The 19,284-nt window shown below is 45.6% G+C and overlaps 1 protein-coding gene across 1 annotated transcript in view; it reads left to right on the top strand.

Annotated features, from left to right (window-relative positions):
- LOC307215092 (uncharacterized protein) overlaps nt 1–18,997 on the top strand; it is a gene marked incomplete at its 3' end in the record, with an annotated part of 50,052 nt that extends 31,055 nt beyond the window's left edge. The window contains exon 2 of the mRNA XM_079974265.1: nt 18,768–18,997. Within this exon, the coding sequence (XP_079830391.1) occupies nt 18,768–18,997 (230 nt within the window). The remainder of the gene's footprint in view (nt 1–18,767) is intronic.
- Between the last annotated feature and the right edge of the window lie 287 nt (nt 18,998–19,284).

Genomic DNA, 19,284 nt, shown 5'->3' with positions numbered 1-19,284 from the left:
CTGGGCTCCGTAGCTTGGCTTTCAGCTTCTTCTGGTCAGCTTCTAGCTGCAGAGAATCAGCCTCCATCTCAGGCTTCCATGGAGAGGGATGAATACAGTCTCCTTGATGCAGACTCCCATGGATCGTAGCAACCATCCTCTGCTACCACTGTCAGAATTCAGGCTCGGTCAGAGGTATGTGCCTATCTCTCCAGGCACCGGCTGAATTCTTTTGACCTCCCTCCGGCGACTCCCGGCAGGAAAAACACACGAGGTCCGTTCCGGCGATTTTCCTCAGGCTGTGAGAAAAACACACCAACTGCTCTCCTCCTCCCTGCTCTCCAGCATATCCCCAGGGAGGGGAATCAGACACAGACAGAAATGTATCTACATTGCATTTATTCCTGTCTTTCACTTCAGTACAGAGAAAACATGTCTGCTCTCTTCAACAAACAGAGAGAAACTCCAAACTCCACCCATGTACATCCTGTACAGGTCATATGACACACACACTGAGCTAACATCCGGTGCTCAGTACAGAATGGACTGCCCCTTTGTTTCCATGGCAACAGTCACATACTTCCTGTCTGGCTTTCCAGCCACAAGCAGCTGACTGAGCAGCTGGAGCCTTTGCTTGCTGCAGCATTGCTGCTTTAGAATAACAGCCACATGCCTTCTTAAATATGAAATGTGCTGTCAGAAAAATAAAGCTGACTGTCAGAGAAGCCTTTGCTATGCCTAACACATTATTTTTTAAAAAATATTACTCCAATATTAAAAAAGAAGGACCCAATGGGGGGGGATAATTATGTATTAATGGGCAATTACAGGCTTTCTGGCTGGCCATAGCCCTGAGCTATCTAATTGTGCTGAGGAGTAAGGGAGTTTGCATAGTGTCCCCCCCCCGACTTTTCCTTTATTAATGTGATTTTTGTGGGCATCATCATAGCCATAATTCCATTGAACTCTGCCATGAGCTTGACATTTGTGGTGACCCAAGGAACAAACCTGACATTCTCAACCAAGGCGGTGGGATTTCTGATGAGACTCAAAGCCCTTTGAGAACTAAGTTTTCATGAGTTTAGAGGGAATCTGTTATCGGTGTCTATGCAAACTCAAGCGTTGTTGCTCGCCCTTTTCTAGAAGCTTCTACAGCAGGAATGAGGGGCTACATTGGCTGAAGTTTTCCCCTCTAGAAAGTCCACTGGCAGTTCTCTCTTTTTTTCTTTCTTGTCCTTCTTAAAGCATATCTTTTCAGAAGTTTGTGTTCCAAAGATGAGCTTCAAAGATTGCTTATCTGAACGTTGTAGATAACCTCAGTAAACCTATCCATCACAAGGAACGCTCCTAAGGCGGGCGAAAGTATACGCCTTAAAACAAGAAATTCTTATCAATGCTATAAATAAAATAGGGGCCCGGAGACTGAGAATGGAGAAGCTATATTTAAACAGCCACAATTTCTTAAGACGTTGTTGAAACTGCAGGCTTTCCATGAGTGTAGTAGATACGAATTTCTTTTTAGTGAGCTGTACATTCCTATTATGGGAAGGGGACAGAGGAGGGAGGGGTTGTGTAGTATAAAATGTACTGTGCCCCCTTGGTTAGCCACATTGATTCGTATGCTGTTGATGGATTCTTGTCGTTGTCTTGTTGGGCTGTGTATGTGATAAAGGTGTCGTCTTCTATTTGTCCCCTTGTCAGTTTTAGTTTCTTGGTTAATTTTTCTAGTAAGGCTGTTTTCCATACTATTTGGTACCATTGGTCATTCTTGACCTTGCTGATGGGTTCAAAGGAAAGCAAATCAATGTGTTTGGCATCAGCTTAGGTCCAGGAGTTGCCAGAAGGAGGCATACAAGGTACTATCCAACCGTCTTGGGAATCCATTCCACATTTGTGTAGGGTTTACACTTACTCTTTAGCCTTCTTCTTCTCTTGAAGAAGGTGGACCAGAGTTTTCCTTCTCCTAGATGAGCTACCTTCCCCCAGATTGATGAGCCCCATCTGCCTCTCACTTCCCTCTACAGCATGTGAAGAAATCACCTTCTTGACCTTTGGATTCATTCTTCATCCTGTCCACTCAGTCTGCCAGAGCCTGTCTTCGCATGCAGGGGAAGTCCCTAACTCACTGAGGGTTTGAGACCCATCGACTACCCTTACCTGGTTTAGGCAGCCAGTCTAAGCCTTACCTGGGGTGTGGGCACTGTCATGCATCTAGCATAAGGTTACCAGGGTTTTTTTCAGGGAATCTGGGGACACTATAAATAAATAAATAAATTTTTTCCAGTGAATCCGGGGACACTATAAATAAATAAATAAACAAACAAAGGTACGTTCGGGATGTTGGTGCTGCAGCGATGGCGGTGGCAGAGGGGCGGCTGCTGCCTTGACCTCAACCGCCACATTTCCCCTTCCTCCGAGGCTTCTATCTCCTTTCTCCATGAGCCTGGGCAGCCCCTGAATTGGTGGTTCTTCGGTGGTGGTGGCGGGGAAGCTGTGTGTGGTCAGGCATGGAAGACGGAGAAGGAGGGCCGAGAGCGGCAGCGAGGCTCGGGCAGCGCAGTGCCTCCCTTCTCATCAGAGCAGCCCCAATCCCATTCCTACCTGCAAGCAGGAGGGGGCGGGGATCCCTCAGCTGGGAAGGGAGGCTTCCCGTTGCCTAACTGAGAGATTCCCCCCCCCACTTGCACGCAAGTAGGAGTTGGGAGGCTGCTCCGATAGGCAGCATGAAGCCTCCCTTCACAGCTTAGTTGCTGGGTCAGGGAAGGTGGAGGCAGCCTGGAAGCTGCATCTTAGAGCCCCTGGACCACCATCATATGGGGACTTCCGAGCAGTTCCTGAAGCCAGCCAGAGCCAACTGCTCCAGGCTGGCTGCTGTGTTTCCCACGGACATTAGATGAAATCCGGGGACATTCCGGGGATGGAATTTGTCCGGGGACTTATTCACAAATCTGGGGACTGTCCCTGGGAAACAGGGACATCTGGTAAGCCTAGTCTAGCAGCCACTTGTAAGAGCAGAGTGCAGGGTGGGGGTTGAAGGTGGGCATGCGTTTTGCCTCTCAGTGTCCTCCCTCTTTGGGTGTGGGTTGAACAAAAGCTTGTGACGTGGCTGAAGAGACGCACTGCAAAGCTTCCAGCAGCCAACCCAGATGAAAGTCAACATGTTGCCTTTCACAGACGTTGTGCCCCCACCTCTGCAATCATCACCACTCATTATTTTTGATGCTTATTTTGTTCTATTGTACCTGTGCGCCCATTCACCCCATGCATCTTGCTAATTTGTTCTGCTAAATAAATCCTTTGGCCAGGAATCCATGCTGATTCTTGGGGCTTAATGTAGCCGCATTTCCTTCTCGTAGTTCAACATTCTGAGTCAAATTTATTGGCAAGCAAAAGGGCTGCTGTTTGTAAAATTCTGTGTTGTTTCAGAAAAGCTAAGGAGCACTGAGCTTACAAAGTTGGAAGGAGGACATGCATTCTGAGAAACAAAAAAGATACATTAGTACTGGGACCAAAAGTGCTAAAATTAAAATAAGATGCTGGCTGATTATTTTTTGTGTGGGACCCTCCTCTTCTCCTTTGTTTAACCCAGGGGTCAGCAACCTTTTCCAGCCGGGGGCCGGTCCACCGTCCCTCAGTGCTCAGTTGTCTGGAACAACAGACAACCCCAAAAGTCTGCCTCCCCCAAAAAGACCTAAGATAAATGAAAGCCAAAAAACCACCCCACCCCTGAAGAATTAGGCAACCCCCACCCACAGAAATCATCCTGATAAAGCAGCAGAAGGAATCCCCAATACTGCCCAGATTTAAGGAGCCCAAACGCAATCAGTAATTAGTAGGCGGAAAGCCTGCCAGAGGTTCACAGTGCAAAATCCACTAGAGTCAGATTCAAACCACTGCCCTGGGTATTCCACCTCCCACCATGCTTTGCGATGGGGCTCTTCAAAGCACAACTCACATTGATGAAGGAAAATGGGGGAGGCATAGGCCACCAGCACTGATCCACATTTCCTTGCTTCCCTGCTGTTGCAAGCTGCTCAGCAACGCCACTGCAGAAATGACGAGGGTGGTGGAGGAAATCACACAAACCTCCAGCTGGAGGTGCATTAATCACAGACCCCTTGGAAAAACTGCCCCTGGCGTCCATGGCCCACAGGTTGAGAGCTTAGTTTAGACCCACAGCCTTCAGGTGTTGAATCTTTAAAGGTAAAGGTAAAGGACCCCTGACAGTTAAGTCCAGTCGCAGACGACTCTAGGGTTGTAGCGCTCATCTCGTTTTACAGGCCGAGGGAGCCAGTGTTTGTCCGCAGACAGTTTTTCCGAGTCATGTGGCCAGCATGACTGAGCCACTTCTGGTGAAACCAGAGCAGCGCATGGAAACACCGTTTACCTTCCCGCCAGAGCGGTACCTATTTATCTACCTGCACTGCTAGGTAGGCAGGAGCTGGGACCGAGCAACGGGAGCTCACCCCGTCGCGGGAATTCGAACCACCAACCTTCTGATCGGCAAGCCCAAGAGGCTCAGTGGTTTAGACCACGCCTAGTCTTGTTGCAACCAAGCTGAAAACAGTGCATATAGCCTGTCCTCACTTCACTGTCAACCTGTCTGGAAGTCAAAGAAGGAAGCTTGCAATACTTATTTACTTACCACATTCAGAGATTGATATTTTTATTTCATATATTTATATACAGTCTCTAAGTGGTTTGAAATGGGACGCAGGTGGCGCTGTGGGTTAAACCACAGAGCCTAGGACTTGCCGATCAGAAGGTCGACGGTTCGAATCCCTGCGACGGGGTGAGTTCCCGTTGCTCAGTCCCTGCTCCTGCCAACCTAGCAGTTCGAAAGCACGTCAAAGTGCAAGTAGATAAATAGGTACCGCTCTGGCGGGAAGGTAAACAGCGTTTCCGTGTGCTGCTCTGGTTCGCCAGAAGTGGCTTAGTTATGCTGGCCACATGACCCGGAAGCTGTACGCCGGCTCCCTCAGCCAATAAAGCGAGATGAGCACCGCAACCCCAGAGTCGGCCACGACTGGACCTAATGGTCAGGGGTCCCTTTACCTTTACCTTTAAGCGGTTTGAAGGATAATGAACACAAATTGTATGTATGTTAGACTGAGAAGAGCTATGATAGCCACCTTCCAATATATCAAGGACTGTCACATGGAAGATAGAACAAGCTTGTTTTCTCCTGCTCCGGAGGGTAGGAGTCAAACCAATGGCTTCAAGTTACAAGAAAGTAGATTCTGACTAAACACTGGGAAAAACTTTCTGACAGTTACAGCTGTTCAACAGTGGAATGGACTCCCTTGGGAGGTTGTGGGCTCTCCTTCCTTGGAAGTTTTTAAGCAGAGGTTGGATGGCCATCTGTCATGGATGCTTTAGTTGAGATTCGTGCATTGAGGGGGTTGGACTAGATGACCCTCAGGGTCCCTTCCAACTCTACAATTCTATGATTCTTGGTATATATAACAAACGATGGAACTGAGAAACTACAGCATGACACAATGCAATGCAATAAAACTACCGCAACAAAAGCACAGCAGCATAATTGTGAAACATCTTTAGAGCCAGAGAACCCTCCCTCTTCAGTTTCTCTCCTGCGAATGCACATCCTGATTCACTAAATACAACAATCACCCCACTAAGATATACACATCGCACTCCCAGTTCTGCCTTACCCAGTTCTGCACAGATCACACAACACTTGTTATTTCAATGTCACTCACCCAATTCTTCCAACAGTACTTGCAAACACTCATCCACCCGATCACTCCAGTACCAATCAATATCTCCTACTCTGATTGTTCACATTGCTCTGCAAAAGCACTCAAGACAACTTGCATTTTTCATGAATTGCTTGTGAGCTAGGAGATGGAAAGGAGAAGGAAAAGGAACAAGGAGTAAAGAGGTAAAATGCATTCATTGTGACCAGCTGCAGGTGGTTCTGGGAGGGGAGGTTCCAAATGGTGGCTGCCAGATCCCATAAGCTGGTGAAGTGGTACCTTTCTTTCTGCCGCAGCCTGGTAGAACGGTAGCCGAACCCCTTTTTCCTGACTCTACAACCAGGTCCTCTCAACCTGCTTTGCCTGACTCAATCCTCTGGCACGGCCTGCTCTGCATACTCCTTCCGTCGAAAATCTCTTGTCTTTGCGTGCCTGCCTCTTAAACCTTTGTGTTCCTAGGCTAAGAACATAAGAAGAGCCTGTTTGATCAGGCCAATGACCCATCTGTAGTCCAGCACTCCTGGACCCCAAGCACAATAACACACTCCCCTCCTGTGGTCTCAGAAGCCTTGCTAGCTCCAACTGTGGAGTCAAAGAATAGCCATCATGGCTGGTAGCCATCAATAGACTAGCCATCAACTAGGTCAGTGGTGGCTAAACTCAGTCCTCCAGCTGTTTTGGGACTACAACTCCCATCATCCCTAGCTAACAGGACCAGTGGTCAGAGATGATGGGAAATGTAGTCCCAAAACAGCTGGAGGACTGAGTTTGGCCACCACTGAACTAGATAATACCCTTGAGAGTCCCATGGACTGCAAGAAGACCAAACCTCTCCATTCTTAAGGAAATCAGCCCTGAGTGCTCACTGGAAGGACAGATCGTGAAGCTGAGGCTCCAATACTTTGGCCACCTCATGAGAAGAGAAGACTCCCTGGAAAAAACCCTGATGTTGGGAAAGATGGAGGGTACAAGGAGAAGGGGATGACAGAGGATGAGATGGCTGGACAGTGTTCTCGAAGCTACGAACATGAGCTTGACCAAACTGCGGGAAGCAGTGGAAGACAGAAGTGCCTGGCGTGCTCTGGTCCATGGGGTCACGAAGAGTCGGACACGACTAAACAACAACAACAACACGAACTAGATAATGAGTGGCTTCCAAAAGCATATTGGGTGGTGGGCTCACCTGACCCCCTGAAAGCTGAGTCATTGCTGCATACCAGGAAGGGCAAAGTTGAGGCAACAGGGAAATCTCCAAGGCACAAACCTGCCAGTACTAGCAGTAGTAGTGCTGGTTTGACTACACCTGTGTGTTAGCACCATGTTGACTGCACCATCTGAGTCGCAATAGTTCTGTTAGCAGATTAGGAAAGGAATTTTTTTTAAAAATGCACCTTCTCACTGCCGTGAGAACTTCTACAACTTACACCTGGAAAAAGAATGTTCCACTAATAATGGATTGTTTGTTGCCAAACTGGTCATTTGCTGATCATGGGTGCCGTGCCCTTAATGAAATCTAGTCAGCCAGAGAACTAATATATGGAGTCAGGGTTCATTTTTATAACATTTTTAAATTCGAAAATTCTGCATAAACTTATAATGTGTCAGCTGTTATTTGATAATCTAAGGAAAAGCTTTGATTTGCTAGCTCTTCACTCTTTCCCTCATTTGTCGCTCTGAATTTGCACCAGAGATAGTATTTTGTTAATCTGTGAGACTGTAACAAACAGCATTAGGTTTTATTATACAGTGGTGCCCCGCAAGACGAATACCTCGCAAGACGAAAAACCCGCTAGACGAAAGGGTTTTCCGTTTTTCGAGGTGCTTCGCAAGACGAACTTCCCTATGGGCTTGCCTTGCTTCGCAAGACGAAAACATCTTGCAAGTCTTGCGATTTTTTTCGCTTTTTTCTCCCTTTTTCTAAGCCGCTAATAGCGCTAATCTGCTAAGCCGCTAATAGGGTTGCAAGACGAAAAAACCACAAGATGAAGACACTCGCGGAATGGATTCTTTTCATCTTGCGAGGCACCACTGTATATTTTTTTAGGTTGGGAACAACAACAATTTCATTACAGAGGTACCTCGGGTTAAGTACTTAATTCATTCCAGAGGTCTGTACTTAACCTGAAACTGAAGCACCACTTTAGCTAATGGGGCCTCCTGCTGCCGCCGGAGCACGATTTCTGTTCTCATCCTGAAGCAGAGTTCTTAACCTGAAGCACTATTTCTGTGTTAGCAGTGGCTGTAACCTGAAGCATATGTAACCTGAGGCGTATGTAACCCGAGGTACCACTGTAATTTGTTTCTTAAATGACGGTGATGCCGGGTATTGGTGGGCACATAAATTCTGGATTTCTGCCTCCAGACATCTGAGTCTCCAGCAGTGACTGCTTTAGCTGGCTGCTGGTGAGCAGCTGTGCAGAATTAGACCATTTTGCTGGATTCAGCGAGTCTGTTCTCCTACTGTGCTTAATGCATTATTCTTTTGGCTTTGAGTCAGAATGATATACGGTTACTTTTCCGGTCCACTTTCAACTTCAGTTTTGCTTTATACACCTCATTTTTAAAGCAGGAATAAGTTTGAAATAGCTGCTATTTTTCTTTCTTTTTTCTCTCCTTCCTTCCTGATGCATTCATACATATACTTTTCAGACCTTCAGACACTTTATTCGCAGGCGGTTTTAAAATACAGTGCTCTCCTATGTAATTGGCGGAAGAAAAGGCTGCCTGACCCTGTTGCCCTGGTCATTTTCTATTGCGTGGCCTCCCCTCCCTCCTTCGCACTTATTACAATCATGTAATCATCCTCTGAGATGCATTCGCCTCTCCCTCTCCATCACTTCACATCTTATTCCCCGAAACCTTACGCAAGAATCATTTGAGGACTCTTTTTCCATATTAATGGCTCTTTAAGTATGGACCGTTAAGGTAACTAAGGAAGTGGCTCTGTGCCAGACAGTGACTCACTCGTATTTAGGAAAACAAAGTGAGCTAGAAGTAGAAGTTGGAGGCAGAGCGACAAGCTGGGAAGCCAGAGAGACAGAGCCATGCCTGATTTCTGGTGGAATCCAAGACTATGGCTATGGAAGAAGCAAGATCCTCTTTGGGGTGTTAACCTGTGAAGCCCTACATAGGCTCGGGTTGTATATATGTGTAAATAAGCTGTATATCATAAATAAGGTAAAGGGTAAAGGGACCCATGACCGTTAGGTGCAATCGTGACCGACTCTGGGGTTGCGGCGCTCATCTCGCTTTATTGGCCGAGGGATCCAGCGTACAGCTTCCGGGTCATGTGGCTAGCATGACTAAGCCGCTTCTGGCGAACCAGAGCAGCACACGGAAACACCGTTTAGCTTCCTGCTGGAGCGGTACCTATTTATCTACTTGCACTTTGATGTGCTTTCGAACTGCTAGGTGGGCAGGAGCTGGGATTGAACAATGGGAGCTCACCCCGTCGCGGGGATTCGAACCGCCGACCTTCTGATCGGCAAATCCTAGGCTCTCTGGTTTAACCCACAGCGCCACCCGCGTCCCATATATCATAAATACACCACAGTATTTGCTGCCTCTCATTGCAAAGGAAACATGAACCCGGAATAAGCACTTGGAACCCTTGGAATCTTGCACTGCTCCGAGATGTGCAATAATATAAAATCTTGAATGCAATAATAATAGTAATAATGTTATTATTTGTACCCTGCCCATCTGACTAGGTTGCCCAAGGCCTGGTCTCATGTTTTCTGGGGTTGTTTTTTTTAAGCCCACCTGTGGTCAGGGTATTTATGGTAGTGGGACTAGGATAACACCTTTCAGAGAAGCCACACAGACAGGCATGCAATATGGTATTAATTTACTCAGAAGTACGTCTCAATTCATAAGACCATAGGGCTTCCTTATACTGAGTAGCAGCAGCAGCAGCAATAATGATAGTGATGATGATGATGATAATAATAATAATAATAATAATAATAATAATAATAATAATACCCCACCCCAGGGGTTGAACCTGGGACTTTCTGCGTGCAAATCAGATTCTCTACCACTAAGGTATTCATGTTCTTTCAGTTCAGTGAGTCTAAAACCCTCTTTACCCATATTTGCATTGATGAGGCTGCTCCCAACTCCCAACATTGGTCCATTCTGGATATATGTCAAAACCCAAATGGTTTGTCTTTATGGGCAGGTTTGCATTGCAGCGTTAGTTCCGGTTGTTATTGCTGGGATACTGCCAGGGAGACAGAGGCCATCATGCCCCCACGCCGTCTCTGGACGATCCATCGATCTCTCGTAGAAACGCAGTATCAGTCAATTAGCGACACGAGCCTCAGAAATAGCTTGCCACATTCCAGAGCTCGTGCATGCTCTATCAGCAGAGTTCGCACAACGAAAGATGCACTCAGGAGAGCATATTTACAACTTTATTCAGCGTTGGTCAGAACAAAGAAAAATCATGACTGCCTGCTTCGATGTCTCAGGCACAGAGAGAGAACAACAGCTATATAACAAAAGAGAAACATCCTGTGAACAGGAAATACGCAGGCTGTGACACAACAACCTGCTCCCCTTTTAAGGTGGAACGGAAATATCCTAACAGTTACTAGTTTGCATTCGTTCCTGACACACTCTGAAATACAGCCATCTGGTTTTCATTAAAAGAGGCCACAAAACATTTTAGCCACCCAGAATGACTGGGGCAACCCAGCCAGATGAACGGGGTATAAATAATAAAATTATTATTATCATTAAGTCTATCTGTGGTTCCCTCAAAAACCCTGAGCCCTCTCAACCTCTTGCTTCCTGTTGGTTGTGAAGTGGTAAGCTTGCTTTCTTTTTCTCCATTAAAATGGATTTAAGAGCTTAAGGAGGAAGTTGGAAGAGTGACGCTCTTTCCCACTTCCTCTTTCTATGATGTTTTCAAGGCTCAGATTCATTCTATTGGATCTCACTTTTGCCCATATCCCTCAGAAAAGCAAAGTGCATGTACACACTCTGTCCCTCGTGGGTGCGGGGTGGAGAAGAGACATAATAATAATAATAATAATAATAATAATAATAATAATAATAATTTTATTTATTTATTTATACCCCACCCTCCCCAGCCAAGGCCGGGCTCATGTGCCCACAGTCCTAAAAAAGACTGGTGGCGGCCACTGTGTGTGTATATATAAATAATATATTCTGCCAAAACCGCTTATAACGGTTGGGATAATGACACCATTCTGCAATTTAGCATGGCAGATTTGGGCAGGCATTAGCGTAAGTTGTATGAAATTGCAGTGTTATCATTCTTGCATTAGCTGGGATAGAACCCAATTGCAGTATTTCGGGGGGGGGGTTACACCTGATGATGAGATGCTGCTTATCCTGAATCTCCACCCAGCAACTAGATGACACAATTGAAAAGCTTCGGAGAGCTGCAATGTATGGGGAGAGTAGCTTAAGCAAGCTCCAAATGGAGAAACAGGAACAATATTTAAAAAAAAACAAAAAAAAACCACCACCCCCAAATTAAATGCGTGTAGCACACCCTGATTAAATTAAAAACTAAATAAATAAAATTCACGTACCACACCTCAATAAGCAAGCCATTAGATAGCTTTTAGGGTAGAAGCACATAACGGGAATGAAAGCTTCTAATCGCTTTGGTTTGTTAGGTTTTTCATGGTTGATGGGTTTTTAAAAAGGCTTTTTAAAAATGGCATTCGAAACCTTGCTGGCTGGCTGAATGCCATTTAAAAACAACAACACACACACAAAAAACACCCCTTGCTGGCTTTAACGGGGATACGAAAGGGAAATTAGTAAATAGGTTTGCATCAGATATGCAGTGGTAAAAAATACAAGTCACCGTGGAAAATGGGGTCGGGGCGTTGAGGAGGATTTGGCATTGTAGAGCCATTGTATAAAGGTTTTTTTTCCTTTACTTTTCATTAAAATAATTGTAAAAAGAAAAAATGAAATTTAAAAACAAAACAAAACCTTGCTGGCTGGCAAAAATGCTTCACTGGTTACATTCCCCCTCCCTTCCCTCCTGACATTTTAATTTTATTCTGCTTTTAATATTGTACATAGAAAACTGCCTGTAGCAGAGGATTATTATTATTATTTTACCTAGGTGTCTAGGTGAACCGCTGATGTGCACAGGTTCCTCCCTTTTCTTCTTTTCCCTCTTGACTCTTAAACAAAGATGTGTTCCAAAGACAACGTTTATTTTAAGAGCAAGCCACGAAACAACGTTCTTTGATTCCACTCAGGAGGTCTCAGTCTGGCACAGATGGGTCCTCTTCAGAAACCTGTATTTGAAGTAGTTTCCCTTTCCCCTCCAGTCAAAATAAGGGCCTTTAAAAATCAGCATTGCATTATTCATCAGTAAGATGGCAATAATTTATTTTACTAGTTGCTGGTTGTCACTTTGTCTTACGGGGAAGAAAGAAGTTTCTCCCTGGCAGAGACACATCTGGAAGGCAAGATCTGTGCAATGGGGGACCCGATGCTCATCTCATCTCCAAGCCCAGCTGCTCAGCTTCTGGATGTGTAACTGTGGTCAGAATCAGAGAATCATAGGATTGTAGAGTCGGAAGGGGACCAAGGGTCATCTAGTCCAACCCCCTGCAAGGCAGGAATCTCAGCTACAAGGGGCATTCATTAAAGATTTCCTCTGACATACTTCCTGTGGACTGAGACAAATGAAACTGGGCACAGTTACTTCTTTCTCTACGTGTTGTTGTTGTTTAGTTGTTTAGTCGTGACCCCATGGACCAGAGCACGCCAGGCACTCCTGTCTTCCACTGCCTCCTGCTGTTTGGTCGAACTCATGCTGGTAGCTTCGAGAACACTTTCCAACCATCTTGCCCTCTGTCGTCCCCTTCTCCTTGTTCCCTCCATCTTTCCCAACATCAGGGTCTTTTCCAGGGAGTCTTCTCTTCTCATGAGGTGGCCAGAGTATTGGAGCCTCAGCTTCAGGATCTGTCCTTCCAGTGAGCACTCAGGGCTGATTTCCTTCAGAATAGAGAGGTTTGATCTTCTTGCAGTCCATGGGACTCTCGAGAGTCTCCTCCAGCACCATAATTCAAAAGCATCAATTCTCTACATAGCTACCAGCAAGAATCAAACACTTCTCCCAATGTTTTACGCAGCTGTGGAGACCTCATCTGTAGAAGTCAGCAGGCTGCATCAGAAGCAACAACTTGACCTTAGAAATCAGCATTTCATTGTCTGGAAAAAGCTTTTCCGTCAGAAATAACTCTGCATTTAACTGGTTCCATTATCAGATGTTCCTCCATCTTAGCACCCGTACAGAGAAATCGTTAGGAGTTCAGAGCTACAAATTACCACGTTACCTATGGAGAGATGTATCATTATACATGTGCAATTTCATCCTGCTACGATAACCGGAAGTAGGTCAGGGGAAATCTTTAATGAGCGACCCTCGTAAAACATCCTTGACAGGTGGCCACCCATCCTCTGCTTAAAAACCTCCAAGGAGGTCCACAACCTTTCCTCTATCTAACAGTTCTTCCTGATGTTTAGTCAGAATTCCCTTTCTCGTAACTTGAAGCCATTGGTTCGAGTCCTACCCTGGTGAATAAGTTCTGGTCAGCTGGTGAGAGGACGCGTGATGAAGCAGATTGATTTACTTTTAAAAATAAAATTATTAATCGCTTAAACAACAACAACAACAACCTCCAAGCATTGTACGGGCTCGATGATATATAAAGCACGACTAAAACATAACAGCCAGTTAAAAACATTGACATAAAGCCCATAAAACGTTTTAAAACAAATTTGAAAAGAAGTGTAACTAAACCGTGGGTCTCGAAAAGTATTCAGTAGGCAGTATAGCTAGGGTGCCTGTCTGATGTCAACAGAATTGTAGAGTTGGAAGGAACTCAAAGGATCATACAATCCAACCACCTCCAGTGCAGGAATTGCAGCTACAGAATTGCTGGCAGATGGACTAATAATTTTGTAAGTTTAATAGGTACCAGGAGATATATTTATATACATACACACGCACACACACACCATACTTTTCCATGTATAAGACTATGCTTTTTTTTACTCTAAAATAATATTCAAAATCTGGGCTTGTCTTATACATGGATAGTATCTCCCCGCATTTTCTTAAACTGGAGTCCCCAAAAACAGGGGGCATCTTATACATGGGGTGTCTTATAGACAGAAAAATACAGTGTGTGTGTGTGTGTGTGTGTGTGTGTGTATGTGTGTGTTGCTTCAACCCGAGTTGGCACCCCTAGGGATTGCTCCTAGAAATTCAGTAAGCATTGGTTTGGAGGCGTTTGGTTTTCTGCTACTTCCGCCTCATGGGTAATGACATAGTCCTCAGGGATGGATCCAGGTGACTGACACCAGTACAGCAATTTAAGCAAACTGTGGCAGTTTCAGCATTGAAAAATTTAGAAGGAAAAGGAGCATAGCTCAACTGTGGTAGCAGCCAAGCTGTGAGTGAACTGCAGAGGTGAGGGAAAAAATGGTTTGTAAGGCTGGTCTTTCAGGGGTGCTCATGCACTGACTGCTTATCAGCCTTGGGAGTTGGGGTCAGTGGAGTGTGGAACAGAATTATGGTAGATACAACAGGAACTTGGACTAAAAAAATGCAACAGTAGTTCTCAGTTGGCAGAGCATGAGACTTTTGCTCTCAGGGTTGGACTCTAAGGCCATCAGGGGGGTCCCTTCCAACTCTACACAAACCAGCAAATATTTGGGGGGGCAGCGCATACTGCATTGTCTTCAGTCAGTGGATGCCCCACTACTCCCTGCTGAAATCCTGTCACTTTTTATATACAGTCATACCTCAGGTTGAAGTAGCTTCGGGATAAGTATTTTCGGGTTGTGTTCTGCGGTGACCAAGAAGTAACACAGTGCGTTACTTCCGTGTTTCACCGCTCACACATGCGCAGACGGTCAAAATGACGTCATGCGCAGAAGCGGCAAATTGCGACCCACGGACGCAGGTTGCGTTGGCTTCTAGATGCGAACGGGGCTCCGGAATGGATCCCGTTTGCATCCAGAGGTACCACTGCACCACAAACATTCTGCCTTATTTTTGGTTGCGCTTTTGTTGCACCGTAATGCAAGAACAGGCCCCTCAAGGTAGCAGTAATGCAGTGAAACGGGCGGGGGGGGGGAGCAATGCAGAACAGCCCATAAAGCGGAAAGAGGTGTGTGGGAAGGTCCATTGCAAATCTGCCACTAACACGCTACTATTAGTGACACGCTACTGCCACTAACACGCTACTAATTGCATCAATGGTGTGTTGCAGAATGTGCCCACGTTCGTTTTCCTTCTCTGAGTTGGCTTTGAGAGGCCGTGCGGTTAAAGCATTGGATTAGGACCTAGGAGACCAGAGTTCAAATCCCTGCTTACTGGGTGACCTTGGGCCAGTCACAGCCTCTCAACCTAACCTACCTCACAGGGTTGTTGTGGGGATAAAATGGGGGAAGAGGAGAACCGTGTATGGCCGCATTAAGCCCCTTGCATCCTCATGCTGCCTGGCATTTTTTTGCTCCAGGTCAGGACCCCCAACACCTTGCATAGCAGCCCTCTTTGCTGTGGGCAGGGAACCACAGCTCTGTTGGTAGAGCGTAAGACTCTTCATCTCAGGGTCGTGGGTTTGAGCCCCACGTTGGGCAAAAGATTCCTGCGTTGCAGCTGGTTGGACAACATGACTGGTCCCTTCCAGTTCCACGATTCTTCAGCCCAAGGGCCACATTCCATTCTGGGAAGTCTTCCAGGGGCCACCTGCCAGTGGCAGGCAGGGACAGAGGCAAAAGCAGGTGGAACCAGAGGCGAAAATGGGCAAAGCAACTATGCCTTTGTTTCATAGGCTAGTTTCTTTGCGCCTACACACCACCTCTCTCTATCTTCCACCCAACATGATCAGAGTTCAAAGGGACCTTCCAGCAAGGCAGAAGTGTTCAAGGTGGGTATGAAGCAGAATTGGTAATAGCTGTATTGTGCTGAGGGTCCCAGGGGCCAGATAAAGAAGCTGGGGGGGGGGGCACATATGGCCTTTGAACCCAAAAGGTCCCCATCTCTGATCCGCATTCTCCATTTCTGGAAACTGCAGCTAATCCAGAAAGCGGCAACTAGACTGGTGACTGGGAGCGGCCGTCAAGACCACATAACACCGGTCCTGAAAGACCTACATTGGCTCCCAGTATGTTTCTGAGCACAATTCAAAGTGTTGGTGCTGACCTTTAAAGCCCTAAATGGCCTCAGTCCTGTATACCTGAAGGAGAGTCTCCACCCCCATCATTCAGGCTGGGCACTGAGGTCCAGCTCCGAGGGCCTTCTGGCGGTTCCCTCACTGCGACAAGTGAGGTTACAGGGAACCAGAAAGAGGGTCTTCTCGGTAGTGGCACCCTCCCTGTAGAACGCCCTCCCATCAGACGCCAAGGAAATAAACAACTACCTGACTTTTAAAAGACATCTGAAGGCAACACTGTTTAGGGAGGTTTTTAATGGTTGATGTTTTATCGTGCTTTTAATTCTATTGGGAGCTGCCCAGAGTGGCTGGGGAAACCCAGCCAGATGGGCAGGATATAAATAATAGTTAGTTAGTTAGTTAGTTAGTTAGTTAGTTATTTCCGCTTTGTTTTGCTGAGAGCAGATTCCACTCTAAAAATAACGCTTGCTCATTTCCATTGTGCGGTGACTCTTCTTCATCTTGCTGGTTCTCCTCATCCCACTTCTGCTTGGCGTTCGCGTTCGTCACCTTGTCATTTTCATTTTCAGTGACACAAAGTAGGAACAGAACTTTCAAGGTGAAGTTGTGCGTGAGCAATGCCGTGTGAATACAGGTCAGGAGAGAGATGGAGGGGAGAGCAGAGCCACTAGCATTTAATTCTTCATCTGCAAGGGAAAGCAGGCTGAGCGTGCCCCTCTGAAGGTGACATTTTGAGGCCATAAATTAGTGTGCACTGGTGTGGAGCTACAGAACACGTACGTTTCCTTTATGTGCATTTAGGAGAAGCGCCGTAGCTAGGGAGTCTGCTTTGCATGCATGCACAAGGTCCCACGTTCAATCCCAGAGATCTCCACGCAGGGCTTGGAGAGACTTAACTGCAATATTTTATTACTCTGCCACCCTGGGCTCGTCTCAGAGGAAGGATGAGTTGGAAATTGAATGAATAATAAAATTACTTTTCAGGCAACAGGCTAACATAGAACAAACACCTTAGAGGTTCACCATAGTATTCAGAGAGGAGTTTAGAGGATGGCATGTTTTATCTACAGTGAAACATTGTCCACACAGAGCTCATTTGTCACAATTTACTGATTAATTTCACCTGCTCTGCTTCTGTACCTATGTTCTCTGCCTTTTGTTTCTGTTTTTCTGTTTGCTTACCGATAATTATAAACCTCTTAAGGTCACTCTGAAAGCTGCCGACTCTCTAGCTCATCCATCGCTGGCAAATATCAGACAGCCCATGATTCTTCTCGCCTAGTGTATTAAATTCATCTCACCCAATATATTAGAAATGAGCAGTAGGTGTCAATGCCACACCTTCCTGAACTTTATTACAACGCTGGGAGCAGCTGGCTTTGCTATCTCAATAGAGGAATTCTGTTCTGACTTCTGCTTTAATTTCCTCCCAACACAGGCTGCTTATTAAGCAACCCTGTTAAGGAAAGGACTTGAAACCTGTGCCCCCACCCCGATGTTGTTGGACTACAACTCCCATCATCCACATGCTGGTTGTCAAACAACTTCTGGTTCCTCATCCTCCTGTTAAGCCTTAACAAAGGAATGGGGAACATGTGGCCAGAAGTTACAGCGTCACCAACTCCAGCCAGCATGGCCAGTGACCAGGGATGATGGGAGTTGTAGTCTAGAAACGTGGAGGTTCCCCAATCTTGCATTAAGGTCTTGGCACCGTCCTTTATTTTTTAATTCAAAATTATAACAAGACATATTATCCAAAAACATATCACCCTTGTCCCCCCCCCCCCATTTTTCCTCCCTCCCAGACAAAACCAACCTACCCCACCCCCCGACTTCCCTCAGTTCCAGTCTTTGGTTTCTCTAAGAATGCTATTTTCTGTATGTTACAAAGTTATATAGATCCTCAAACGATTTAGCTGATTATTATCAATAAAAAGTTTGTGAATGTTTATTCAAAACCTGCCAAGGAGTCCAGTTCACTTTGTTGCATCTTCAGATACTTTGTAAAGGGTTCCCATTCATCCTTAAAGTCACAGTTATCCTTGTCCAGTAGATTATATGTCAGTTTTGCCAGTTCTGCATAGTCCATCAATTTTTCTTGCCACGATTCTTTAGTTGGGGTTTCTTCAGTCTTCTATCCTTGTGCTACCAGAACTCTCGCAGTCGTTGTTGCATACATGAAGATGTTTTTCAACTTTTTTGGCAGGTCTTTCCCTACAATCCCCAACAAAAATGCCTTGGGTTTTTAAACAAATGTTAAATGGAACATTTTCTTCAATTCGTTGTATATCATTTCCCAAAATTTTTTAATTACCTTAGAATCCCACCACATATGATAAAATGTCCCCTCCTTTTCCTTACACTTCCAACATATATTTGAACTAGTTTTGTACATTTTCCCTAACTGCACTGGTGCTGTGTAACATCTGTACATCATCTTCATGTAATTCTCCTTCAATAGGGAACAATCTGTAAATTTTAAGTCAGTTTTCCATAATTTAACCCAATCTTCCATCATAATGTTGTGACCTACATCTTGTGCTCATTTAATCATAACTGATTTTACCTCTTCATCTTTCATCTCCCATTCTAATAGTATGCTGTATGCGGCCTTCAGTAGTTTCACTTTCCCTTCAATCACTTCCGTTTGAAACCTAGATCTAGTATAACTAAATCCTTTCTTGCTGTCCTCTTTATGTGTTTCATATAGTTGTTGACAACTATAGGACTTAGCACCTGATCCTCACCTGCCTGTCCTGTTGTCCGCAAAGGGTTGGGAATACAACTTCTTTGAATTCAATTTTCCCAGCGTGTTTTCTACTCCTAGTGTACTCTAAAGAGAATGACCGAACCCTGTCTTGCATTTCTCTTCCATTCTTAGGGGAGAACACAGAACTGCCGACCTTCTCTGCCACTGCGGGGCTCCACTCTGTACTGGACGACACGGTATCGCCCGCGTTCAGTGCCACCGTTATCATCATCATCACAGTCATCATCTCCGGAAGTGCTTACCTGTGTTTCTTGAAATACATCTGCGCCGGGTGCTGCAAATCCACACAGGTGGTGCCTGTTAGGAGACTGGACCCCAGCAGATCGGAAGAGCAAGTGTAAGTCTTGGTTCTCAGTCGGTTGTTGATGGCTCAGCCAAGAAGAACTCATGTCCACCTGGTGAATGAGAACGAAAAGACCAGCCTGTTCCTGATGGTGCAAATAAATGTTGGAAGATGTCTAAAAGGGGAAGATAAGCCGCCCAGGGAATTTGGTCAACCAGAAAACACTTGTGAAACTTTGTTGCTTAAAATCTGGTTATCTACATATGGTTTATCTCCACCACTGGATAACTGATTGACGTGGACGGGCCAAAGTCCAGCAAGTCACAGCCTGCAGGGCTACTCTGA

Source organism: Podarcis cretensis (assembly GCF_951804945.1).
Source record: "Podarcis cretensis genome assembly, chromosome: 4".
Classification (NCBI taxonomy): domain Eukaryota; kingdom Metazoa; phylum Chordata; class Lepidosauria; order Squamata; family Lacertidae; genus Podarcis; species Podarcis cretensis.
The sequence above is the reverse complement of the archived record's forward strand: the minus strand, read 5'-3'. Positions and strand labels throughout refer to the sequence as shown.